Source organism: Xiphophorus hellerii, chromosome 6 (assembly GCF_003331165.1).
Source record: "Xiphophorus hellerii strain 12219 chromosome 6, Xiphophorus_hellerii-4.1, whole genome shotgun sequence".
NCBI lineage: Eukaryota > Metazoa > Chordata > Actinopteri > Cyprinodontiformes > Poeciliidae > Xiphophorus > Xiphophorus hellerii.
In genome coordinates, this window is record NC_045677.1 from 27,807,711 (window position 1) to 27,835,690 (window position 27,980).

Sequence of the window (27,980 nt, forward strand, 5' to 3'; positions counted from 1 at the left end):
GATGCAATGTCCCATAATTGTCGAACCGTAAGAATAAAGATGCAGCACCAAGCAGCCATGAGCTCAGGATTAATCATTAAGTGAATATTATTAGGAATATTATAATGGAGAGTACAGTGTATAACTGCTTATTGTGAAAAGTTTCCTGAGATGCTAGACAGAACTGAATTGATCAGAGAGCTTTGTAAAAACAGGAGAATTGTGCTGTGAATTATAACAACATAATATGTGGTGTTATATTGCTTAATATACACATATTAAGCCATAATATGTGCGCTGTTCCACCACTAGAGGTCTCCCTGCAGCTCACCTGCTCCTCTCTGTGTTTACCTCCCAATCGCAGCGCTGCTGTAACGGTGGCAAACTGGACAAAAAGCACCATCTTCTGCCCGGTGCGCCAGAAATACTGATGTAAGCTGCCTGGTGTTCCATCCTTCTGGGATTTTTTTTGTCCGCTACACCGTGTGTTAGTGCCACTGTCCGTGGCGAAGGTGAGTTTGGTGATCATTGTGGTGAAAAATGGCTCAGTGACTCAAACACTGCGCGACCAGACAGACAGCAGCTACAGGCGCTAGCACTGTTAGCTTAGCATGAAGGATTGTGCACACGGGGATCTCTATAGCAAATCAAGTTAGCACATTTCTCTCCGAGAAAACTTTGTGACAACAAACTACTCCGAGTATATTCTATAAATATGTCCATCTATTTTCATTGATTATAAATTTTGGCAACGTTTGCTGATAAGTTTGTTAGCTTAAGCGGCTAACAGTGCTACGTATCAGTTTAGCTTGGCTAACAAAAAACAAATTACTCGCTGCAAAAACGTTACTGCTCCTGTAACATTGTCATTATTTGATGCCATTTTGTGTCATTGTTTATATCCCCAGCAGAGACTATTTAATTATTCATTCACTAGTATATATTTGTCGTGACTATTTGTATTTCAGGCGTTAGCTCGCTGGCTAGCAGAAGCTACACCGAGCTTTTTAATGGCCTCCGCAGCTGCCTCTTTGTTGCCGGGGTTCAAGTGATGACTGTAGACTGTTGTCTAGTTTGGTTTTATGTCACAATTTTATATCGAACCGCCGAGGTTTGCAGTCCCAGAAGGCGTCAGTTGGTGTAAATAACACAATCAATCTTGCTGTTGGCGGGTTTAATGGTCAGTGAGGTGCCAAACTCTGTACCTGGAGCTGCACACTTTAGACAGCCGGACTGGTTGAACAGAATATCACTGATGATTGGGAGTCAATGAGGAGTCATTTATGTCATCAATAAAAACCTGGTAATGTTTCCGTAGGCATCCCTTGGTTGTTTTTTTGATCAAATGAAAAATCAAACCCGTTTTAAGCGCATGGTTCCAAACTCAGGCTAGAAAAGTGTGGCTTGTTCATATATGGATAGGAATGGAAAAAGCAAAGCATGGAAAATGCTTCTATTCCAACACATTACTCTGTTGTCATTCTATTATAGAAAAGGCACATCATTCAGCCATTCATTTTCAAAGCCAAGACCTTCTTGGAACTGCACCACATCATAAATCCATCTGTCTGTTTATGCATCCATCCATTTGTCCCTTCACGCTTCTGTACATCCACCCACCTGTCCTGCTTTTCTAATCATTATTCATCCATCCTTCCACTGATGAACTCACTTAGGATAAATTCATCTCTGTTTTTAGTGCGACTCTTTGGCTACATGGGGTTGGTTGTCACATGCTTTATTACAGTTTTAGTCGATTATGAGCTAAAAAATGTTAAATGATTCCTACACAATGCTTCATGGTGTCAATTTTGAAAGTAATTTGATTGTTGTTTTGTTTGTTCTGATTTCTTAACCCAAATTATCTGCATTGGTAGACTTCAACTAAACTACCAGTCTGTGTGACAGGTAGTTTAGTCCAAAAACACTTAATTTAGACAAATGGAACAGAAATATCCCTTATTGTTCCACAGAGCGGAAATACAAGTGCAACAGCAGCTTTTAGGTATATTGGTTCACAAAAATATCAAAAGGTACTTAAAAAAATCTATATACTTTACAAGATTATGACATAAAAAACACTTTGCAGTTATCAGAAATAGATAACTGAGTCGGATGATTTTGATTTGGTCACATTATAAAATATTTTCGCCTTCATCTAGCTTTGATAAAAAGTTTTTTTTTCAGTCGCTGCATCTTTCTAACTTCAATATAAGAAAATCTGCATTATTTTACATCATTTTGAAATGGCAAAAACTTGAGTCAATTGTTGAAATTCGCTGTACAATAATGTATTTTCAAAATAATATGTTTGTCAGAAACTTGTCCACTGTTTCCCAAACATAACAGCGGTTACCAGTGCTTATTTTACCAAAGCTCATACATGCTGTTGATGTTATTACGGCAAACAAATAGCCTCTTATATTAGTTTCCTAAACCTCTCTAGTTAGATGATTGGATTCAGTAACTTTAAAATAGTTTCTCCTTTAAAGACACTCTAGAAAAAAATTTGCACAAAATTTGAATCACACTTTCCAGGTTATGATTAGACTTTAGTAGCTTATTTTATTGTGAACTGGTTGTCTCCTAACCTCAGATGTTGTTTTTTGTCTCTGTAAACTGTAGTTTGTGCTTCCATGACAGAAAATGTGAGGATGTTCATCCTTGTTGACGTCTGTTGCTGCCTCCTCCTCTGTTAAACGTCTCCACTGAGGCTCGCTGCTCTTCAGGGCAATCAGCGCACTTTAACTATTTTTATGTGTAGCTTGTGGCTGAGATTTATGAAAGTGACATCTTTGGTTTCATGGATGGTTTAGAGGAGCATTGCATGAAATTGGATTTCTTAAGATACTGGGTTAGGTCAGCCCCCTGCAACACAGGAAGGAAGTTCTGCTGAGAACCGTTTCTTTACAAAGAAACTCTTTTTAGGTGTAATGTGCGCCTGCTGTGGAGAAACGGATTTGTTTTTATGTATAGTTGAGATAAAAATGAACGTATTCCTGTTGTGACTATGACCTGTACATTTTATTTAGACAGCAGTCAGTTAATTCAGGAGGGAAAAAATGAAAATGTGTAGTTCCATTAATGTGCATCCAATTAAACTCTTCTTTAGAAAAACACTTTAAATTTGTCTGAACTTGAGGACATCTCAGCTGCTCAGCTCCTATCAGATCTACTGGGCTTTAGTTAGGCCACTTCTGAGCTTTAAGCCAGGATTCAGATTTATAGTTTGTACTGATAGAAGTTCCTCTTCACTTGGTTTTAGACCATTAAATATTTTCCTATTTGTTTTTTTGGAAACATGAAGGTATTTTTGCAAAATCTAGCAGCACTTGGATGTTTATCTTTGTCTGAAAAAGCTTTTATCATCCCGCCGTATCCCAAAGCATCGACTCAAGAAGAGACTGTTGTCTCTACAAAGCCAGAAAAATGTATTTACTTTACTTTCCCCTTGAAAAGAATTATTTTTTCTTGGCATTTTAACAGCAGTGTTCATTCTTTTTATATTTTTATATCCACTCTGTATTGTAACCTTGTATTAAATACACTTTTAGGCCTTTCAGACTAGAAATAAACAGCTGATTTCCATAAAAAATGCAATTGTGTACCTGAAGCGGAACTGTTGTGTTTGTAATTTGAATTCATTGACTAAAAAAACATTCATTACAGGAGCTGAAACAACAGGCTGTGAAATTTCTGTTAGAATTTTTGGGGTGAGAAGGATAATTATGTTTTTGTGGGGATTTAATGACTAAAATAAAATGTCAAAACTAGATAAATGTGTTTAATCAATACCACAGTGATAGACAATCTTTTAATTTAACTGCATTGACAATATAGTTGCACAATTTGACAGTTTGAAAATAAATTTGCTTAATGGAAATGCCAATTTCTAAAAAAAACAAAACAAAAACTAATTTCTGTGAGTTTTGGTGGTACTTTTTGCAAAACGGTGATGGAAACACTTTTTCGCATCATGAGTCACATGATCAACAACAAGGTGTTGCCACTGGTGCAAACTAACAAAGAAGACAGGAAGTGGTTGGAGGACGATGGCTTGGTATTTTTTTATTGTGTGAACAAACTTTTTCACATGTATTTTTTTATTACGTTTCTTATTTCATGGAAACACTGCAGTTACAAATGTATGTTTTTATGACAGCAGAATATCGTTAAAGATTTGTGCACGTTTGTAATAGAAACAGAGTTTATGTCACATTGTCCTGCATTAGTTGCGCTTAAAAGCCAGTAAATGAATAATTTTTTTATGCCAAAACAGAATCATCTGTTTCTTTCCTTATTAGTTGCCCTCTTACTCTCAGAAACACGGTTTCCTTTTCTGTGTTTTTGCCAATTCTGACTTTAAATCACTAAATAAATCAAACTGATGCTGATTCTGTGTTTTTTGTTTCTCTTAAAGCTGTGATGAATAAGGAGATCATGTCCCGTGTGGTGAGGAAGAGGCAGGCGGATCCTAAGGTGGTCCAGTACGTGTGGGAAGCCATCGAAGTCATTCGGAACCAGAAACAAATCGCAAACATGGACCGGATCTCCAAGTAAGTTCATCGCAGATAAGCATCACGGGTAATATTGGTGGCTTGTGGAGAGGATTCTTTTTTTATTTGCTTGAGCAATTTTATTTCTACCGAATCTGTACGCAACAAACTTCAGAACTTTGAATTTTAGTAGTTTGTTGCAGCAACTGGAGGAGTTTGTGGTCTTTGACAAAGAAACATGGCGTCACTAGAACTTGATTACACAGTGGACTAGCAGAGCATTCGCCTTCTAGATCAAACTTTGAATCATATTTAAAACTTTAAAAGTGTTGGTCCATTGATATGGATTTTATTTGCATTGAATGTTCTGCTCAGATTTTAGATTTTAAAACTTTAATGAAAGACAAGCAAGACTGCAAATATTGAAGAGTTCAGTGTTTGTTGTCACCCAACATTGTAGCTTATAAAGGTAACAGAAAAACAAGTTTGGGTTTTCATTACACATGAGCAGTAATCATCAAAGTTACAGAAAATAAAATCTTGAAATGTTTCACTCTTATGAATCTGTGTATTACTTTCTGAGATATTAAACGTCTTCCATAGTATTATTTTTTTAGATGTTACTGTATTGAATACAGATCTTTCTTTGCAGTGTTTAATGTCAATTTATTGCTGAACAAACGTGGCTTAAATTAATAATTTACATTAGCGCTGCACAATATATCAAATTGCAATTCTCATTGAGAATATCACCGTCACAAAGCAATGTTTGGAAAAATATTAGATAATGTTGGAGCTCATGGAGTGGAAGAAATATTAATAGGTAACAGTATTGCAGTGAAATACTTTCCTAAAATCATACATCTCTAATTTACATTAATTAAAACAATAGTCAAGATGTATCTGATAAAAGGTGATTAATGTCAATAAAAATAATTTCCTGAATCAGACAATAAGTTTTCTTCCACATTGTGATTCTTTTTAAATCTGTCAGTTTGTTTTATTTCAGGTTTCAGAAACATTCTGGATTTATTCTGTGTTACACATGGAGGCAAAAGTAAACAGTATTAACTGAGAAATGGCATTTATGCTGCTTCTTCTGGCTTTACAGATGGATTTTCTCTTCTTTACTAAGTCAAGTTGCTTTGTACAGAACATTTCAGCAAGAAGGCAGTTCAAAAGTGCTTTACCTCATAAAAACATTATACATCATCAAAATCATATGTTGGTCAATGTTCAATTTAATATCACTAAAAGCAGCTCTGAACAGGTGGGCTTTTAGCCTCGAGTTAAATGAACTCAGTGTTTCAGCTGTTCTGCATTTTGTGGAAGTTTGTTCCAGATGTGTGCAGTAAATCCTGCAGACCTGAATGATCTGGAAGGTTGATACAACAACATCAGATCTTTAATGCATTTTGGTGCTAAACTGTTCAGTGATTTATAAACTAACAGCAGTATTTTAACGTCTTTAGAGCCAGTGGGAGTGTCTATCTTCCTGGGTTTAGTGAAAAGTTTTTTTTTTTTTTAAGGCAGACCTGTGAAGACACTGTTGCAGTAATCAATGCAACTAAAGATAAATGCATGGATGAGTTTTTCCAGGTTTTGTTGGGACATTAGTTATTCCTGGAAATGTTCTTCAGGCGATAGAAGGCTGACTTTATGTGACTCTGAAGGTTCAGGCCAGAGTCCAGTTATCAGTGCTTTTAAAAGGTAAAAATGGAAGAAGATTTTCCACAAACTCAAAATGTGTTTTGATTTACAAAATGTTTGGAGAAATCTCCAAAAAGCTGCTTCTGGTTGGTTCACTTTTTCCTTCTCTTGCCAACATGATGTTAAAAACATCAGACAAAGAAGCCACTAAAACTGTGATCAATACTTGTTGCTGCGTTGCTAACATGAGGCTCATCCATCCCATAATGCATCACCTCTCCCTCAGTGGCGGGTTGATGATCCTCCACCGCTCTCATGCTTTATGGCTCAGCGTCCAGATTAATGAACAGCTCCGCTGCTGCAGACCAAACCAAACGCTTTCAGCAAGTTGGCGAGCACCTTGGGAGCTGGCCGCTCGCCAAATGAGTGTCGGCGTAGAGTGGCTGTTGTCGTGGCAACAGTACGCAGCGGCATGCAACGGATAGCTCCCCCCTCTCTCTTTCTCTTCCTCTCTCTCTCTCTCTTGGCCTCCACCCTATCTCGCCCCTCTGCAGCTTAATTTCAGCGTGAGCTCAGCGGCTGGCGAGGTGGCGGTGATTACTTCGGCTCTGGAGGAACCGAGGGCGACGGCGGTGGGAGAATGATTAACCGGCTAGCCAACCAAACAGCTTCAGATCAATTAGTTATTTATTACCAAAAAGGTTCAGTTACCTGCAGATATCCTACTGGTTTTTTATTGAGAAGAAGAGCACAAATACAGGTTTTTATGTTGTTAAATGAGACAAATATGTTTTTATTTTCATGTTTTGTTTAGGGATGGGCATTTATTGTATCGTTTATCAAGAGACACTGCAAAAACACAAAATCTTACCAAGTATTATTGGGCTAGGTTTTAGAGCTGATATCTTAGTTTTGTCTTATTTCAAGTGGATCAACTTAAAAGTGCATTTTCAGCCACATATAGGAGCTTGTTTTAAGTCAATAATTATTTAATATTGATGAAAAATTACTAGATCCATTGGCAGATTATTTTACTCTTAAGAAATTTTCCTCGTATTATAAGTGAAATAATCTGCCAATGGAACTAGAACTTTTTCATCAATATTAGGGAATTATTTACTTAAAACAAGCTCCTATATGTTACTGAACAGTTACTTGTAAGATAGTTTTGTTTTGCTTTTTTTTTTTTATTAAGATTTTGTGTTTTTGCAGTGTAAGAATTTAAATAAATTCTTGTCACAATAATTTTCAATTAATGATGTTTAAAACCTCCCAAAGTTGTCTGTATTTTTGGGATTGTTCGTCTCACAATTTTCTGCTACTTTTTTTCTTTTTCATTGAGAGCATCACTAGATATTAAAACATTTGAAAATATGATTAAATGTAGTTGGTCTGTGCAGTTTAGGGATGCAAATCACATTTCTTTATGTGACTGGTGGCCTAAAAAACAGATTTTTTTAAGAGGAGGATTTGCGGAGCTATGTCATACCAAAAGTTACATAAAAAAGAAGTAATTGTACAATAGTGTCACAAAATATTTAAGTTTGTTTCGTCCACCTCTTATCTGATTATAATAGTAACAGTTTTGGAGAAAACTCCTGACAAAACATGAAATTCTGCTTAGATTTTTCCATTTAATAATTCATTCAATTAAATGCAGTTAATGCAACATTCAATATGAAAATAATCAATAAAACAGTGTGAGGCCATGAAACAATACATAAACTTAACAAACACATATTTATAGCAGGTGATCCAGAGTCTGGCTGATTTATTTCTTGTTCTGTGTTAATCAGCTGCTTGCAGGAAACGTTCAGTCTTCATCTTTTTAATGAGTTGAATCATTTCCCTGGGCTTCCTGACGCTCGGACCGTTTCGTTCTGTAATCTTCACTGACCTGGGTTCAGCCATGAGGCACGCTCCGCTCTTTTCCCACGTTGTTAACGACCAAACACAGACGGCGACCTTCTGGCTCAAGGCCACAGCTCAGGATCTGTGACCTTTCACACTGAGGTTCCCTGCAAGTCAGCAGGCAGCTGCAGGAATCAGAGAAGAATTTCAAATTAAAGTTCAGCTGTCAAGCAGGAACGTTGTTAAAAAGTGAGAGAGAAAGAAGTTGCACATAAAATTTTGAAGCTGAAAGAACATGTTGTATATTTATGACTTCTCTAATCCAGCTGATGCGGTCTGCCAACTTTTTCTCTCTCTTCTCATAACTCTGAGGTTTCCAAAATGTTACAAACCTCAATTTTTTTCAGAGGCAGAAAGCAAAGGTGTTCAAAGCGCGGCGAGGGGCCAGTTCATTGTCCTTGGAATCATTTCTTTGAGGATTAAGAATGACACAAATCTGACCCACCAGATGGATACTGTTTCATTTTTAGGGCAGGATTTCCACTAATAAAATCTTAAAATGGAAAGTTTTTAGGTACAACACAAAGTAGTTTTTATGCTTGATGTAGCAGTTAGTAGGACCACAAACATTTAGCAACTTTTACTGAAACGCAGGCTTTGGATAGACCCTTTCGTTAATCTCAGTACAACAGCAGTCTGCAAAGAGAGTGACCCACATGCAGGTCATATTGTTCAGCCTCAACATTTCAATCTCAAAATTTGTATTTATTTCTTTTAAAGGTGCAGTATCATGTAAAATGAAACTGTTTTTTTTAGTTAGCTTTACATCATGTTATAATGTTATTCCCTCATGTTGTCTTGGTTATTTCATGTATGTCTGAGAAATCCTTTAATCTCCTTGGCAACCATTGACCTGTTCAAAACGCCTGGACTTAGCCCCGCCTTCGAGGCGCAACATCTTGAAGGCCTTTTCTTGGCTCTGTCTGCAGGTACCTGAGCCGGGTGTTCAGCATGCACCCAAAGGAGACGGCGCGGCAGCTGAGCCTGGCGGTGAAGGACGGGCTGGTGGTGGAGACCCTCACCGTCGGCTGCAAGGGCTCCAAGGCCGGCATCGAGCAGGAGGGCTACTGGCTGCCTGGAGATGAGATGGTGAGTCCAGAAACCGGATCCCAGCTCCTAAAGGTAACAGGGAGCAAAAACGTACAAAATGATAGGAAAAAAACACATTTTCCTCATTTATTTCTGTTCATTTGTTAATCGTAGTAACCTGCATTTCCTTTTACACACATGGTTTAGTAAAATCTGGTGAGATAGTTTAGGGTTCACTGGTTAGTGTAACTTGATTTATATTAGAGATGCACTGAACTGATATTAATATCTGTATTGATCCCGATATCGAAAAAAAATCTAGATTGAATGTCAGTGACAATGTGTCCAATCCAATAAGAGCAGATCTATTCAGTCTAATTCTATACTTTGTGCTCTGAGTGATGTCACGCTTTATTATTTATTTTACAATATATTCAGAATTTTTAATTGAACTTTCTGAACAATTTGAAAGGTTTGTTGCCATTTATTTTTACGTTTCACCAAAATAGTCAACCTGTTGTTTCTTCCAGTTTCAGTTTCTTTATTATTTATTTTATAAATTAAAGTTGTTTTTGCATGTTTGACCAAGTTAGTGAAGCTATTGGTGTATTTACGTGTTCTGTACTGTCACAGCGTTAACAGACACATTTGTAATTCAGTACATTTATATCTGTGTTGGAAAAAAAATAAATGTTTTAAGCCTTTAAGCACAGTTTTTTTCTGCCTCAGATATCGGTATCAGAAATTAAAAAAGTGGATCAGTGCATTCCTAATTCATAAATGTATCAATGTTTTGGCTCCTTTAGTCGTGCCTGTAGGCTTTTTAATACCTGAAAACAGAAGATTATTTACATTTTCTCAGTGGAAATCACCATAAAGGTGAGGATGCCTGAGATTCCCTCACCATAAATGAATCTGTTACCATATGAGACTGATGTGGGGGCAGATGCGACGTCTGCAGATGTCGCAGTCCTCTGTTACTGCAGTCGTAGACGGTGATGAGTAACGAATAGCGCAGCAGACGGCGTGAGACCATCTGTCAACACGCCGTTACGAGTCTCCGCTCCAGCAAATCGCTGCAGATCGTCCTTGAGCTCATTTTTATTCTGATAAACGTCTCAAAACAAAATGGAGTGCTGACAAAAAGCGCTGAAATTATTTCTGTTGGAGAAATTAGAACAAAACTTAACAACCATAAGTATTCATACACCTTCAACTTAAGGCAGCCACAAACTTTATTGTTTTAAGGGGATTTTATGTGATAAAAAATGGAAACAAAATGATGGAAGATAGTTTTTTTTTGCACTGCAAAAACTTGTAATATTTTTGTGACTGTTCCTGGTGCAAATGTCTTAGTTTTGTCTTATTTCAAGTTTTCTAACTTGCATGGTAACTTTTCACAAAGATATAAAAGCTTATTTTAAATCAGTAATTCCTTAAATGTTGGTTTAAAAATACTAGTTTAACTGGCAGATTATTTCAGTTATAGTAAAATGTCTTGTTGTAAGTGAAATAATCTGCCATTGGATTGGAACCAGTACATTTAGTGAATAAAGAATTATTGATTTACACTTCACGACTTCTCACTAGTTTGTCTCATAAAATCCCAAAAAAATACATAAACAACAAAAGTTTCTGGTTGAATACTTTTGCAAAGCGCTGTACTTCAAATCTGTTCCTAATGTTTTTCCTTCATGTTTTTGTTTCTTAGTTGTGATTTTTACATTTACTACTGACTACTAAGCTGAACGTTAGCAAAACCTGGTCAATTTGACAATTTTTCTGAAATTATAATGAAATGTTTGATTATTTCTGTAATTATCTGTTGTCTATGAGTTCTGGCAATATTCCTGTCGTATTTTACGTTTAGAAATATTGGATTAATCAGTCAAAAGAGGAAAAGTTTTAATGCCAAAACCAGAAACATTTGTTCTGACCTCCTATTTATCTCTGCATTTTGTTTTCATCATGAACGAACAGTGAATTCTGCAGATCGTGTTAGTTACATCCTTATAAAATATATGTATAATTGTGGAAAAATGCAGATTTAGGTCATGCTTGTGATGTCCAGAGGAGCTGCAGTCATGTTAGCATCATTTAAACACTCCTCTCTGAATCACTTGCAATCACAGGAGCCGAAAGCCGAGGGCAGCAAGGTAAGGCCTGCATTGTTGTTTCCAACCAGGGTTTGTTTCTCATTTGATCCTCTGCTGCCCCTCATCGCCTCCCCCTCCACCCAACTAACATCATCAAAATCAGTCCTGCCACAAACGGTGCCGTCAAGGATCGGAGTGAATCTTTTTTTTCCCAGCAGGCTGCAGAAAAAATTCACATAGGTTGATTTAAAACTAAAAAATGGTGGAAAATCTTACATTTTTCCTCCAGTTGCATGACTCTCCGTGTTTCCTCTCAGCCTTAAGCTCTGGGCTCAGCTCTGCTGTAAAAAAGCTTCACGACGGTCTGACGCAGCGCTGTGGCTACTTTTCCTGAAAGTGAGCAATGATTTTACTGAAACAGGTGCTGGCTGCCAACCTGCAGGTTTGCTGCTGCTTGAGTTAAAATCAAACCAAAACCTGAAGCTTCTCCACTGGAGAAACATCCTGCAAATAATTCAAATCATAACATCATGAGACCTCAAGCAGGTTCAGCTTAGCTGCAGGTCGGTAGCGATCCCTAGTGAGCTTGGTAGTTGCAGTTTCTTTCAGAAGAAGTGTGTCCTGCTGTGATCTTGCCTCTGTCTGGCATGCTTTTTCTGCTCTGACTGGAACTGTGGGAGGGGTTAGCTGTCTCTGCCTGCTGCTAGCAACCCGTCCTGCTGGTTATTTCAGGAGAGAAGTCACTGAAAGGACAGAGCAGAGTGTGATGGTGAGGCCGGAGGCCCGTTCTCCCTCCGCCGGTACCTGGATTCAGTCCAGCTGGCCTGAGCTGCGTCCTCTGCCTGACCTCAGGAATATTTGCTCCTTAATCAGAAACCTGCTGCGTTTCCATCCCAAACATAAATTTTACAAACCAAAGTTTTCAACTCTGCCTCAGGCCAGGTTGGATTGAGTCCAGGTTTCACCAAAATGATCAGGTCCTGAAAAACTGCTGAGTATTTCAAACTAATTAAGCTGTTTTATTTTAAATGTATCCTGTATTTAATTGATTAAAGCATTATTATGTTGCTGCTCTGTATCCAAAAATTAAAAACCTGTTAAATCTCACCGGCAACAATTGTTGCCAGGCTTTTTTTTTTCACTTCTGGAAGCATTGTTTTGGCGTTAGGCAGCTAATTTAAATTTTATTTAATAAATTTCATGTCACATGACCAGACCTCTTTACTTCCTGTCTCAAACTTGCACAAGAGGAAGTCAATGTAATACTTTAATGAACAAATAAACGTAACTAAAATATTTTGTACAGATGTTCTTCAAATGGTTTGTACTGAAAAATAATTTTATTCCTGCAAGCATCTTTCAATCGTAAGAAGAGTAAATGTGTCCATGGCAATAATTGTTGCCGCTAGCAACAGAGGTGTACCTTCAGCAAATTTTTACTCTAGTAAAAGTAAAAAGTATTTGCTAAAAAGTGAAGTACAGAGTAACTGATCAAATTATCAATCATTTAATATTTAAAAATTACATGAATCAAAATATAAATTAAGTGGAAATTTTGGTATTTTAGGGACAAAGATGGCAATAATTGATGTAAGTAACAAAAATAACAAAATCAGCCAAAATATTTTTTTTTCAAATCAGTTTCTTTGAATAAAAAACTTAGGAAACTATAACAAAAACTGCAAGTGTGCGTCTGGTGAATGTTCTGGTTAAAACATGTTTGCTTTTCATTCAGTGGGTAGAAAATCCAGAAATTTTACTCAAGAGAAATAACACTTCATAATAAAACTACTCACAAGTAAAAAGTACAGTGTAGTAGAAATACTCCTAAAAGTACATTTTCTTTTTCTAAAAAAGTTACTCAAGTGAATGTAGCTGGTAAATAAGTGTGGACAGTGCTAAGCTAGGTGTCAAAGGTCAGGCTGTTTGATTTATTCTTGTTTATTTGTCCCACACAGCTTAAAACTATTGTCTGTTTTAAATATTCTAAACCTGAAAGAACCTCAAAATTATGTTTTCTATCAAATCCTTCAGTTGAAAAATATTTCTTAAATTTATTCCATACTGAGTGCAGGTGTTTCACATCTCTATCATCAGGTTGTTTATGGCAGGTTGAGCTCAAATCCAGCCCTAGAAAACCGCTTTCCTAAAACATTTAGACGCTTCCTTCAACAACACACCTAAATGAAACCGCAGCAGTGGGTCAGTCAGCTCTGCAGAGGTAACGAGTCGTTCATTTGATTCTGGTGTGTTGGAGGAATGATGCATCAGTCCGATGCGTTTTGTTATTTCATTAACTTTTGTTCATAACCTTGATCTAAACGTGGTGATGGCCGTTTTCTTAACTTTAGACCTGGTGTTAAAACCAAACAACGGCATTTGTTTCACAAGAGTTTGAACGTGGTATATTTCAGAAACTGCTGATCATTATGGATGATTTTCCTGTACTATAAATTCTCCCAATAGCTATTGCGATAAACGACAATATTGTTGTTTTGAGATTTTATTATTATTTTATTATTTTATTTTATTTTTTTGAGATTATTTTGAAATTTTCTTCTATCTCAAGAGTTTAGGAGAAATTGTTGACAGAAAGATAAAATCTCCAGTGGAATAAAGGAAGCAGTAGTTTTAATAACCACTGGTTGCATCAACCTGCAGCAGCTGCACCAGGCGGCCATGTCACCTCGACGGAGGTTTCTGACACCCTGCTGATTATACTTTATGAAACATACGATACTGGCGAGGTGTACCTAATGAAGTGGCCGTGCGTGTATGCTGTCCATTGATGAAACGCTTTGATCTGAAGTAGACCTCAGGCAGCGTGTCCTTGGCTCAGAGCTGCAGCTCTCTGAAGTATGCCACTTATCTTTGATCAGAGTAGCAACAGGAGAGCGGCTCTTGACTCTGAAGAGCACAAGGACCATCCACATGTTTTCAAGTGTTTGTGCTGGTGAAGAGTCTATTACCCGTGAAGAGAAAGTAGATGTCCTCTGGGAAATCTGTTGTGGGTTTCAGAATAAATAGATTTGGATTTAAAACCTTTTAAAGCGACAGTATCATGTAAAATAATTTTTTTAGCTTTATATCATGTTCTAAAGTTATTCCCCCATCAAAAACATAACATACCAGGAATGTTGCAGCTCCTCCCCATTCAGTTCCTTCAGACTAGCCAGCAGCAATTAGCAGACATCTTCTGAGCTCATTATAGGAGCCACTTCTCAGAGAAACGTCGTTAAAGGGTTAAGAGAGGAGCCATGTTGTGATGACTTCCTGAAGGCGGAGTTTCAGAAAGAGCAGGAGTTTCTTAAAGCGACAGAGACCCAATTTCAAGTCGATAAATTGCAGTGAAATTTATTTTGTCATCTTTGATATATACATTTTTCTAACAACTGAAGGAAGCCTTGTTACTTGACTGTGCTATAAAACGGCACTTTGTGTCTGGAACACGCATAATACTGCCTTAATCGGTTTTAAATTAGAATAAATCTGGATTTATTTAGTTCTTTGCTCCATCGAAGCTGCAAAAATGGAACCTCTCCATTATCCCTTCGCTACGTTTTATAACTTTTTGTGTCACAACTCAGAGTTATGCAATAAAGATGAGACAGGTGTGATTTCTCTGTTTTGTTTTGCCGTTGGGAACTTCCAGATCCCTGTCATACATTATTTTAGCATTATTGGGTTTAGTTTTCACTAATTAAGCTTCAGATTTTGTCATTGTTGCAGTAAAAACATACCTCGATCGCTGAGTGGGCTACTTCAGTGTTTTTCTCTTTAAAGATCCTGGTGTTTTTTTGTTCATGTGGCCAGTTTTCCAGTTTTAGAAATGTTAAAATGCAGAAACCAGACCTTTGCTGGATGTTTTGTGCATGGCAGCTGCTGCGTTTATAACCTTACAGCAGCTACATCAGCAGGTCATGAGCACAACAGGGAGAGCTTTGATTTATTAATTTGTTTAGTTTTTAATAAGCTGCAGTTTGATACAAATTTCTGGCGCTCTGCTCCTAAATCTGCCCAGACGTTGTGTGGGAGGAATTGGAGCGGGACGAGTGTGTGGACACGAAAATCTCCTGGTTATCGTTGATAAACTACATCACAGTGTAGGTGCTGGTCCGACTGCGTCATGATTAGTAAATGGAAACAAATTTAAGTTCTTGCCAGGTTAAAGTATAACTCAAGCTTTGCTATTTTCATCCTGAGATTGAATACCTGCACTCTTAGGTTTTTCATCAAATTATCTGGGTTTTTATCTGATCTAATAGGTTGGGATTTAGTGGTTTAGATACATATATAACATTTACTGAAACATAATTGTTTAGCACTGAATTGTATTAAATTCTAACATTGATCCTATCATCTACAAAAGAAGCTACTATTAACAATTTCTATATGATATATGATTACCAAATACACAATTTTTCATCCTGTAGCTTTAAACGTTTTACAAACGTTTTCAGTATAAAATTTTATTCTTGCCTGTTCAGAGTGTAAAATATTTACTTATCCATTAGTTTTTGTTTTAACCAAGGACACAGATTTGTTGCATTGCAGCACTTTTTCATTGTTTGACAGAAATTTAACTCCCAGTGAAGTTTTGGTCAAAGTTGGTTGCATATTTTAACATCAGAGAATGCTTCCTGTTAATTAATATCTCATAATGTAGCACTAATGGTGGTTTATGGCAAAAAAAAATCCTGGATAGGAATCAATCAGAGCAGATTTTAGGGAATAGATGTTGTTTTTTTAGAAACACCCTGAATCCCGTCCAGCAGAACAAACATGTCGGATGTAGTTTGGAGGATGGAGAAGCTCGTTTCCTCCCCTGCTGCGCTCAGCCGTGGATGGGGTGGGGGGTCACCCAGACTTGTTCTCTGCTGTTTGTCCTCTGCAGGACTGGGAGGCGGAGAGCCACGACTGGTACTGCTTCGACTGCCACCTGCCAGGCGACGTCCTGCCCTGCGACAACTGCTTCCGGGTCTATCACCTCAAATGTCTGTCGGAGGAGTGCAAACCCAGAGACGGAGGCTCCCACTGGCAGTGCGTCGTCTGCAGGGTAGGTGCTCTAATAATACAGATGCTTATTTGTTTTTATGTAAGTCATCCATGAAGCTGATTTCAATAAATTAATCAAATTTGTAAGGTGATTTACATCATTAAAAACATAAAAATAGTCACCAATTCAGAAACCAGTAATTAATGTTACATTTTGTGGAGTCAAAATCATTGATACACATCAAATATGTTGGTCAGTGTTTCATTTATTATGGTTCTAAAGCAACTCCAACCAAGCGGGTTTTTAGCCTTGATTTAAAGGACCTCAGTGTTTCGGCAGTTTTGCAGTTTTCTGGAAGTTTGTTCCACATTTGTTGTGCATAAAAACTGGATGTTGCTTCTCCATGTTTGGTTCTGGTTCTTTTTGCTGCCAAGTTGTTCAGTGATTTCTAAACTACCAGAATTATTGAAGTCTGTTCTCTGAGCTACTGTCTGAGCCAGTGGAAGGTGATAATGTTTGGAAAAAAGTTATTAAAATATTGGAGCCGTCTTTTAAAGCCGACTTCTGTCCTTTTCCCTCCTTCAGGGAAGTAAAAAGAAGAACCTGAACAAACAGGAGATGGGTAAATACCTGCGCTTCATCATCCAGCGGATGAAAGAGAGGGTAAGAAATGCTAATATTCATAACTCTGTTGTCACAATATTCACACCACTGATGTCTTGCATATCAATGTTATTTTGTTCCTGAAGCTGGAAATGCAAAGTAATCTTTTCCGTTTTCTGCTCTATCTGTCCACTGATGACATAAAGAGCAAAATTTTAGCTTTTTAGAAGTTATATTCTGTTATTAGTCTTTTAATGGATTTAATGATGACTGTCCTCTTAAACACCAGCAGTTTCACATTGATCTGTGGCTTTTTAATTAGATTTTTAGTTGTTAGATTACAAACAGGCTTATTAGATCTTAGAATTGGATGATTTTGGCTTGAAAAATACAATCTCAGGTTTTTCACTTTCTGATTTTTAGCTATTTTTACCTCTTCCTTTCTTTTTTAAAAAAGAAAATACAAATTACAGAAAATATATTTCAAAAATGTTTTTTTGTTTTTTTTAACTTCAATCCTCCCTTCTGGGAGTTCCAAAATCTAACAAAAAGCAAGCTGTAAAACATCCTGACGTCACTCATTAAATCTTCGTAAACAGAAATGTTATTGCTTGACCTTATTAGATGTTTTATAAAGTGAATATTAGAAAGGTCAGACTAACTTAAACTGAGCATTTTATAGACTTTGGAAATGTGTTTCAAAGTCCAATATTAAGTAATTTATGTAAAAGATTTAATATGTGGAAACACTTTCCACAAGCAGCGTGTGTGAAAATGAAAATGCATTTTCTTGGTGGTGGTAATGGTAAGATCCAGCTGTTTTTCACTTGTTTTCTCTCCACTAACTTATGAATAAAACCCAGAAAATTTATTAGTTTAAACATTTCAGCTGGATTTAAATCTCTACTGCAGTGAAACTTCCAACAATAACTAACAGGTTGCCGCCTGAATCAAGCTCAAACGTCCTGGTTTTGTTTCCACATTAGACTTCATTTTATTTCTCCCCTGTGAAGGAACATTGAAGCTCATCATTAACTCTCCTCTCCATTTCCTCCTCTTCGTTTTCCCCGTCGGCTCGCTCCGGCTCCTCTTTACGAGCTCACATTAAATCCTGTCTGTCCTTGCTCTCCGTTGCAGGCGGTGGATCTGAACAAAAAGGGCAAAGACACTAAACACCCCATGTACAAACGGCTGATCCACAGCGCGCTGGACGTCTCCAACATCCACGAGGTAGAACTCCGCTCCCGATTTCACCATCTGATTGGTTTCTAATACAGATTAATCATCAAACAAACAAACAGGATTATTAAAAGATCAATACTTTAATGCTTATCAAACATTTTCCATTTTAAGAAGAAAAATAAAATCTCTGTATGAAGAGATTTAAAAAAGGCGATGAGTTTCTGTCATGGAGTCGAGAAATCTTTACTTTTGAGCCCTGAGATATTTAACTTTTTTTTTCCTCTTCATGACACATTTTGTTGACTATAGTATGAAAAATACTGTAAATTTCCACAAGTTTGAATTCATTTTTAAAATAAGCAGCAATTCAGATAGTTATAGAAACAATAACAACCAAACGGCTGGTCGTGTTGGTGGGAGGGTTTCTGTCTGTAGTGTGGGTGAACTGGGTTTTTGGGTTCTGATCAGCGGAGCATCACAGCAGCAAACCTCTGCCAGAAATGTTGGCTTCCTGCCCAGACCTGTGTGTGTGTGGGTGTGTGTGTGTGTGTGTGTGTGTGTGTGTGTGTGTGTTAATAAGCACACTGGCCTCTCGTGAACCCCTCCATGTCGGTGATCGAACACACACAGTCGCACACCGTTCGTGTGAATGTTCCTCTCTGTGTCGGTTTTGTCTCCATGTGTTTCCTTCTGTTTCAGAATCTGACTGAAGGAAAATACAAAACCTTCGAGGAGTTCAAAGCTGACGCTCAGATGATCGTTCATAACACTGCCATCCTGTATGGAGGTGGGTCACACATTCACACTGCATTCTGATAACTCACAGATACTAATACTGCTGTTGTGGCCGATAGCCGATGTTTGCCGATGCTATGTACATTATAACCGCTCACAAAAAGCTGAAACATGTGAATAAAAACATTTTTTAAAGTATTTATTCTTTTCCAAGGAAGCAAATCTTACAAAACGTATGAAGACAACATCACAATGTTTTAGTGGTAGTTTCATCAAGCTTCATCTCTAAAAATGAAATCAGATCTTCTGAGTTTCACATCCTCCTCCAAACTTAACCACCATAAACAAAATTGTTCAGTCTTGTGACTGAGAATTATTATTCTTATATTATATATTATTTTTAATCCTTTTTACCTGCTGTTAATAAAATGGTCATGAAATATTTTGTTTCTTTTTGAAACTTCTTGAGGTATAATACTTGATCTCTAAATTAATGTCTCTAAAAAACTTTAACTGCCTATTTTTATAGTTTATAGGCCAAATAAACCTCAACATGCATTAATATGCTCAGAGGAAGCCATCTTGGCGCTACCACAGAAGCTAATACCTGTAGTCTTCAGTTCAGCCAATTGGCTCCAAGGAAAGTAAATGCTGCTCCTGGATTGGTTGCTTTGCAAAAGCCAGCCAATAGCAGGTCAAGGTATTAAAATTTCCCAGGATGAATTTTCTTTCACGTATTTTAGATGAACTCTCAAACAAATCAGCGAATAATTTGGATTATTTTATAATCTTCACTGTAAAACTGCCGGTTGGAAAACAACAGATTAATTTTGAACACTTTAGCGGTTTGTCTCACTGTGTTTGTCGCAGTTCACAGCGACCAGGCGGAGATCGCACGGCTGCTCTTTAGCGACACATGCCACGAGGTACGCTGGAGTTTCTCCTTCACGCTCAGAGCAACGACACTTTCAACGATCAGTGTCGATTTTAAAAATATATATATTTACATTAAACTTTTTTCTTTCTTGCCTCTTGTGTCTCTTGCAGTTGAATGAGTTGGTGTTGTGTAAGAACTGTTTCTACCTGTCGAACGCCCGGCCTGAAAACTGGTTCTGTTATCCCTGTGTGAGTAGAACCGAACCAAAGCTAATTGACTAACTATCACACAAATAACTGTACCAGGGCTGAACCAATGATTAATCAGATTATTCATGATGAATCGACTATTGAAATAACCAACCAATTTAGTAACATTTTGATAATTGGAGTTTACAGACTCAAAAATGACCATTTACTGAAAAAGCAACATATTCAGAGCAGTAATTAAGCCAAAACATTTTGAATTTAAGATAAAAACACTTTTATCTGTCAATATGTTTTACCCAAAACTCAAGTGGAATTTTTTTATATTTACTTAGTTGGAATGTTAATGCAATTTAGGCATTTTTTAAAAACAAAATTTAATTTATTTTTTTTTTTATTTTCCATCTTTTAATGTAATTCAACTGTTGAATAGAAAAGACTTGAGTGAATTAATTTAAAAATTACACAATGTGTCTTTTTTTTATTTTTGTCTGATTAATCGGTTACTAAAATAATTGTTAGTTTGCAGCCTTACATAATACAAACTTAAAGTTTGTGTTGTGCAGGATTTTTTTTATTCATACTTGAAAATGCTCGACGGCTTCAGATGCAGAGAAGCAGTTCTGAGGTTCTGAAGTTTTGAGGTTCTGTTTCTGTTTCCTCTGCAGACTCCGAGCCACGACCTGGTCTGGGCCAAGATGAAGGGCTTCGGCTACTGGCCCGCCAAAGTCCTGCAGAGGGAAGACAACCAGGTGGATGTGCGCTTCTTTGGCCACCAGCACCAGAGGTGAGAGCAGCTGACACACAGGGATTCACCCATCCAGCACCGATCCAGTGTTTCTGATGCCGATATCTGAGGTCTAGTATCGGCCGATATCTACCCGATTCAGAAAAACAGCTGAACTGACTTAAAGTTTTTCATTTAAAAAACACACAGCAGTTATAGCCACACAAACACAAATACTGCTCTAAACACATTCCTATTTGTTTCACACTTCTTTTTAGAATTTGAATCCTAAATATAATTTAGGATGAAATATAAAGCATGACGTCACTCAGAGCACAAAGCATAGAAATAGACTGAATAGATCTTGGAACATTGTCACTGATACCTGATTTAAACTTTAAAATATCGAGATCGATACAGATCTTAATATCGGATCGGTTGATTCTCCAGCAGTGTTTCCTCATGTGGTTCCATTGATCCTTATGTGTTTGGTTCGGGTCCGGTCCGCAGAGCGTGGATCCCGTCGGAGAACATCCAGGACATCAAGGTGAGCGTCCAGCAGCTGCAGGTGAAGCGCAGCAACGGCTGGAAGAAGGCGTGCGAGGAGCTAGAGGTGTACCAGCGCTTCCTGAGGGAGGGCCGCTTCTGGAAGACAAAGATGGAGGACAGCCCCGCGCCGCACCAGCCGAACCAGAACCAGCGGAAGCAGCAGCAGGACGAGGAGGAAGACGAAGATGAGGTAGAGGAGGTAGAGGAGGAAGAAGAGGGCGAAGAGGAGGCGGCCAGCAGGAGGACGCAGAGACCGGAGCGGACGGACGAAGCCGAGTCCAGCATCTCGTCCACCAGCAACGAGCAGATCCGCCACGTGAGTCGGGTCACAGAAATAAATAGAACAATTACGATCAATATTTACCACAAAAACTGCTGCTTACAAAAACAGTATTATTTCTGTTTTAATTGATTCTGGAGTCATAAATCCATTACCGTAATGTATCTAAATAAACACAAAATAAAGGGATTTCACCTTGGCCTGTCACAATGACAAATTTTACTGGTCAATAAATTGTCAATAATTATGTCTAATGTTTTTCACAGTTAATTGTTGACAACCAAAACAGTATTAATTATGTTTTTATCTGATTTTGGAGTCATAAGTTAATTACTGTAATGAACTAAACAAATAAGGAATGCAGATTAATTTGATTCTGAATTGAACTGAATCTTGATTGGAAAACAAAACAAATCCTGTTATCTGTAACAGGTCCAACAGCGCCACCTAGTGGTAAAACAACAGTACTTTTGGCAGAAAAACATCTATTATTTCTACTTTCTGTGGTTGCAGACATATTGGATGACATCCTATATTGTTGAGCTCAGCTCTGGACTATTTAACTGAGAATCATCAAAACTGAAAACGCCAGCAGAGTTGTAAACAATAAAACTGTTAGTTTAACTTCTAATCTTATTGTTTGAGTTCAGTTTAGTTTATTTAGATTCCCAACAAGTCTCACTTAAAGAGATATAATCAAATTGACAAATTTAAGTCCAGCTATAATAAAATGCAGCCAAACTAATAGAATTTCAATGTGAAAAGAAGAAAATACTGTTTTTGTTTTTATTAAAAATTGAACTGAGTTGTTGCTAGGCGTGAAACTATCTGTTGTGATAAAGAACTGAGTAAAAAACTGGGAAGAGCCCCAGACTCAGATCCAACTGGATGGACCATAATGCACCTTCTGTAGAATAATCTTATTGATTTATGTTTTTTTTTTTGTAATTTTCAGTTGAAAAGCAGCCAGGAGCCCAAAGCGAAGAAAAGCCGCAGGACTCTAATTGTTGAACCCAAAGAGGAAGCCAGCGTAAGTCAGCAGATTGTTTGTTACAAACCGACTTACTGGATAATCTGAAAAGTTTTCAGAAGACTGAAAAAATTAAATCTGTGGTGGAGATTAAATATCCAACATGAACAGAGAATTTATTTAATTTTTATTAAGATACGACTCCATCAAGTCATTAAAATACATGTTAATGTTATTATTTCATCACAATCTTTAGGTGGAACAAGCATGTCAATAAATTAATTAATAGCATAATAATGTAAAATGAGCTGGATGATCACAAAATGTTTATTTTTTTTAAAGGGCAAATTTGGTTAGACTTCATAATCCATTATATTTGATAGATAAACAGACAGACAGACCAAAACAAAAACAATATTACATAACACATAAAGTCACTTAAAAATTAATAAACTATTATTATTTTAGTTGTCTTTGGTTTTTATTTGCATTTTATTTATTCCTTTAGGTTTTTTTTATTATTATTTTTATTTTTTTGGATATTTAAAATGTCTTCCAGTTCCGATGTTAATTGTTCATTAGAAATTAAAGTTTCCTGATATTTAAAATGAACAACTTTAAGCCATTTTCAATATATTAGTTTGATAATTGTCTCAAAATGACAATATTACAGTTTCGGGGACAAATTAATGTCCAGCAGATTGTTTAGCACCTTAATCACAATTTAAAGGGAGATTATTACGGATTTTTCAAGAATGTTTTAGACTTTATAACTTATAAAGTTCAAAATCAAGACTTTAAAATAGAAGAACAAAAAGAAAACAGGAATAAAAAAACAGAAAAATGTGAAAGGTAGAAAAATAATGGAGTAAAACGCTGCTGACCTGACCCCGAGTTCTGCTCTATAACCGGACCGGGTCGCTCTTTCCAGGAGCCGGAGCCGGAGATGGAGGCGGTGAGCTCCAGCCAGGAGATCCCGGTGTTGTCGGCGCCGCCACCGCCAGAGAAGCTGTCGGTGTCGACGCAGACCAAGAAGGCGAGCGGCGGCTCGCCGCGCATGCTGCACCGCGGCACGCAGACCAACAGCGAGGGGCCCTGCCACAACATGTGCCACGAGAAATACAGCAAGGTGTTCGGCGAGGTCAAGGAGATGATGAAGGCCGACAACAAGAGGGAGACGGAGCGCGTCGTCAGGGAGGCGCTGGAGAAGGTCCGCTCGGTTCTGAAGCTCTCCCAGAAATAACCGACCGTTTCTTTCCTCTAAAAAACAGATTTTTGTGCTTCTCCTGCAGCTTCGGGCCGAGATGGAGGAGGAGAAACGTCAGGCGGTGAGCAAGGCCGTGGCCGGAGTCCAGGCGGAGATGGAGAGGAAGTGCAAACAGGTGAAGGAGAAGTGCAAAGAGGAGCTGGTGGAGGAGGTGAAGAAGCTGGTGGCCCAACACAAGCAGCTCATCTCCCAGACCAAGAAGAAGCAGTGGGTGAGTCAGTCTGACGGACGCTTGGTTCCGACAGAATCCTCCTCTGGTGTCCGCGCCGCCTTAAAACATCGTTAGGTTTTCAATATTGTCTTGGTAGGAATATTTAATCTTGTATATGTTTTTTTCTGTCAGGCAAAAGTTTGAGTCGAATCTTCATTGCGTTCTGTGATTTGAGGCTACCGCTAACTGCTAATGTAGCTTTGCTAGCTACTGAGCTAGCTTTTATAAGTGCAAATTTATCATTGGCTGGCTGGACGAAGTTTGTCTTTGTTGCTGTTTTATTGAGGAAAACCTTTTTGAAGTTTTGGATCTACACTTCCTTTCCCAACAAAAAAATTAAACTCCTTTATTTGATTAGAGCTGCAACTTATAAAATCTTTTTTTTATTTGTTGAAACTGTCACTATGTTATGATAGTTTATGAAAGAGATAATCTGAAAAATCAAGCTACTCTGCCTTCTCAACCAATCAGAGCTTGGAGGCGGGTCTTAGCACTGCCAATCACCCTCAATGTGGTGCTGCTCATCCTCCCCGCTTGCTCTCTGCTAAGCTGCAGCTAGCATAAGTGCTAATGCTAGTTAGCATGGCCACCGTTCTCTGCCATTAGCACATTTAGCAGCGATTACATGATGTTGATTGGCAGCGCTAAGCCCCTCCTCCTGGCTCTGATTGGTTGTTTTTGGTACATTTTTATAAAACTTACATGCTGCTCCTTCAACTAAAATGCTTCTTTGTTGTTTGTTGTCGAGCTGGTTAAATAAACAACAACTAAGCGATGTGGATTTTTAATCATAAATAAACCATAGCCAACGGTGTTTTGTGCTCTGTTTTTTAGTGCTATAACTGTGAAGAGGAGGCCATGTACCACTGCTGCTGGAACACCTCCTACTGCTCCATCAAGTGTCAGCAGGAGCACTGGCACGCAGACCACAAACGAACCTGCCGCAGGAAGAGATGAACAAGCCCCGCCCCTCCTCGCACCTCATTGGCTCCCACCCTCAGTCAGTGAACAACACACACACATGCCCACACACACACACATACACACACACACACAGCGTTTCTCCCTGGGAACTGGTTGGACCGGATGTTTCTGCTGCGTGGCGAATGACTTGCTCCCGTTTTATTTAATGTAGCCATCGTTTTCTTTTCTTTTCTCCTGAATTGTGAAGTTTTCTCCACTGCAGAGATTTTTATGTTTTGTTGTTTTTTTTTTATGTTTTCTTTAATGAAATACTGATGTTGCGTCTATTTAAGTGAGCATTAATAGAAAACATTTTATGACCTGGATTTATTAAGAAAATGTTTTTTTTTTCCTTACTGAATGAACTCTGCTTTCATCTGTAGCAACCTGAACTGTCAGTGGTTCGGCTTACAGACTTTAAAGTCATGTTAGGTCTTTTTTTTTGGTTTTGTTTTCTATAAATCTATGGCGGTGGATGCACCTTTTTTATCATGTCTACCTAAAATTTTATTGTCCTCAATCATTCATTGGGAACAGGGTTAAAATGTTAACTTTTAAAGCCAGTTGACAAGTAAATCTTCCACTTACTGTAGATTAATAATATCATAAATGGTATAAATGTGCACCAGTTTGGCTTCTCTGCTGACTAGACTCTTTCTACGAGTCTGAAGATAAAGAAAAGGTTTAAAAATTGCTCTAAATTTGGAGAATTTTATAAAAGTCGACTAATTCGTTTGTGAGTTTAACAATCTAAAATTGCCCGATTAATCCCCCTCTGCCCGGTTTGTTGAACCTACCTGAGAAGATCGGACACGTTGCCTGGACGATCAAATGTATATTTTTGCGAACGTCATCTGTGTCATTTTTCTCGTGGTGTGCGCTAGTTAAAGACTTTCTCGCTGCGTTCTGCTGTTGTTGGTGCCTGTTTTCCTTTCTGCCAGTGAGGCCAACATGCATGTCGATAGCTTCACCCTCTTTTTTTTTTTTTTTTTTTTTTTTTTTTGTGAAAACAAGAAGAAAAACGAGGAGAGACGGACCGTTACGAAACTTTATGCAAACATGAGCGTTCAACATTTATCCCCTGCCTGAATTGGATGTTCTGGTGTTTTAATACGGAAAAGAGGCAATGAAATTGCCAAATTCTGATCCTTTTTTCTTATTTTAACTGATGATCAAGAGAAAAAATCTACCTATTTAATTTTTCCTGTTGCCTTTTTCCTCACAGATTATTTAGGTTTTCATCAAATTTTATTTTATTTTTATATTTTTGGAAAAGACAATGAAACGTTTTGCATCATGGATGGAAAGTTCTTCAGTTTCAGAACCTGTTTGTTTTTCTGACTGTGTTCTCATTGAATGTTAATTAAATGCGCAGAAACAATATTGTTGATGTTGTTTTCAGCATGGAAAAATAATGCAAGAGCCACAGCTAGTTAAAATTCAAATAAAACTTTGGATTTTTATGTTCTCAGAATATTTGGCCAGAGTTCTCCTCAGGCTTTCAGAAAGTCCGACGACCCGCAGACTCGTCTTTCATCGTTGCACTACGTGTAAATACGTCAGTAAATCCCACTTTAAATCCACATTTCATTTCGGAGATCTTCCATGACTGTTAGTTCTAGTTTTGTACAATGTACAACGTTTGTCATATCAGCCATAGTGACGTTTATCTTGTTGCACCTTCATCAAGTCAAAATATTTCAGCTTTTTTTATTTTTTTTTTAAGTTGAATAAACGAGCCTGTCCTTCCAGACTCACACCGTTTGCTGATGACACCATTTTGTTACACATTATACAACCTAATTTCTCGTCTGGTTTTTTTATATTCGTCCATGCAGCTGTAACTTTTTTTTTTTTTTTTACTTCTTTTCATATGTGTTTGTAACCTTTTTGATGTCATTTCATTTTTTTTTTTTTTATTATTATTGCATGAAATCAAGTATGTGACTCCACTTCAGATCTGTTTTTATTCCGTTTTTTTTCCTCCCCGGATGTAAAGAGAAAATGTTTTTGCACTCATCTGAGAAATGCAGTACGTGGATTTTTATTTCCCAGGAAGGTTTCGAGCTAGAAGAAGTGAGTCGTTTAATCCAGACTTTACCTGCTCTTATTCCAGGGTATTTCTGTAAATATTACTGTGTGATTGCATTAATTCTCCTTGTACTCAAAGTACAAACACCAGGAATAAAGTCAGTGTGACGTCTCCTTTGTTTTCGCTTCTCATAGAACATGCTCTTCTGTTCTGTTCACATGTAAACTATCATTAATCAAGGCAACGTTTTTTTATGCTCCCAACACTTTAGCTAGCAATATGTATATAAATATATTCTATGTGCTAACATGGGGGAAATAAATGTATCAACAAGTCAGTGTGATTCAGTTCTCCTTATTCTGTTGATTAATGGATTCATGATGAAAACGTGAAACCAGCTTCACCAGAAACAGTTTACCTGCCACAGTGGATGATGCTGATTTAAATATACGACGGCGTATGGAAGCGGGGAAAAAAAACGTTAATTTCTGCCAAAAAACTTAGAAAAAACAAGGAAAGGTTTGAGCCACAAAAGTGGAAAATTTACTAGAAAAAAGTCAGAATTTGAGTTTAATCTGAGCTTTTCTACCAAAAAAAGAAAATTTGAGTTTTAAAGGTTGAAAATGTTAAATTTTGAAACTCACAAAATTTCCAAATGTGAAATTTAGATTTTTGAAATTCAGAAATCTCCATGTTTTTTCTAGAAAATGAGTGTTTGCCGCAAATGTTACTCTTCCAAATAAATTTTGAGATTAATCTCAGAAATTCACTTGAAAAAAGAAAATTAGAATTTCAAAAGTTTAAAATGTTTAACTTTTGGAACACACCTTTTCAAAATGTTTACATTTTCAACTTGATTGAAAATTTCCTAAATTCTAAAATTTTTGAAACTCCAAAAATTTTTTCCTAGAAAATTTGTTAAATCTCAAAAGAAATTCTAACAAACTTTTGACTTTTCAAACTCAACAAGTTCCTTGTTTTTTCTAGAAAATTTCTATTAACCTCAAAATCAGAGTTTTTCTAGCAAATGTTGTTTTTCAAAGAAATTTCACAAAAAGTGACAGCAAAAGTTTTGCTAGAAAAACATGTTTCTTGTTTTTTTTTCTAGAAGAATTGTGAGATTAATCTCAATTTGATATTTTGGCAGAAATTTACTCTTATTTATTTTTTTATCTGCAATGATACGCTGTCGTAGAACTGAGACGAATCTCTGCTTGGAGA

At 37.3% G+C, this 27,980-nt stretch overlaps 1 protein-coding gene and 1 long non-coding RNA gene across 2 annotated transcripts; both read left to right on the top strand.

Annotated features, from left to right (window-relative positions):
* The first annotated feature begins 307 nt into the window (after positions 1 to 307).
* Positions 308 to 27,096, top strand: zmynd11 (zinc finger, MYND-type containing 11). The gene is made up of 16 exons (XM_032564922.1): positions 308 to 491; positions 4,400 to 4,535; positions 8,966 to 9,125; positions 11,198 to 11,221; positions 16,056 to 16,217; positions 16,743 to 16,820; positions 17,898 to 17,990; positions 18,642 to 18,729; positions 19,548 to 19,603; positions 19,725 to 19,802; positions 20,429 to 20,547; positions 20,998 to 21,352; positions 22,272 to 22,346; positions 23,218 to 23,496; positions 23,579 to 23,764; positions 24,599 to 27,096. The coding sequence occupies exons 2-16, from the start codon at positions 4,405 to 4,407 to the stop codon at positions 24,719 to 24,721; spliced, it is 2,007 nt and encodes a 668-aa protein (XP_032420813.1). The 5' UTR covers positions 308 to 491; positions 4,400 to 4,404; the 3' UTR covers positions 24,722 to 27,096.
* Positions 12,929 to 14,455, top strand: LOC116721297 (uncharacterized). The gene is made up of 2 exons (XR_004339572.1): positions 12,929 to 14,261; positions 14,320 to 14,455. It is a non-coding gene; the product is annotated as an uncharacterized LOC116721297 (long non-coding RNA).
* Positions 27,097 to 27,980: the final 884 nt, after the last annotated feature.

Excerpts from the sequence above, each read along its gene's own strand:
- zmynd11 (XM_032564922.1), top strand. The coding sequence starts at position 4,405 with ATGAATAAGGAGATCATGTCCCGTGTGGTGAGGAAGAGGCAGGCGGAT. Across the intron at positions 11,222-16,055 it reads CGAAAGCCGAGGGCAGCAAG|GACTGGGAGGCGGAGAGCCA; the intron begins GTAAGGCCTGCA and ends TGTCCTCTGCAG. Across the intron at positions 19,803-20,428 it reads ACTGGTTCTGTTATCCCTGT|ACTCCGAGCCACGACCTGGT; the intron begins GTGAGTAGAACC and ends TTTCCTCTGCAG.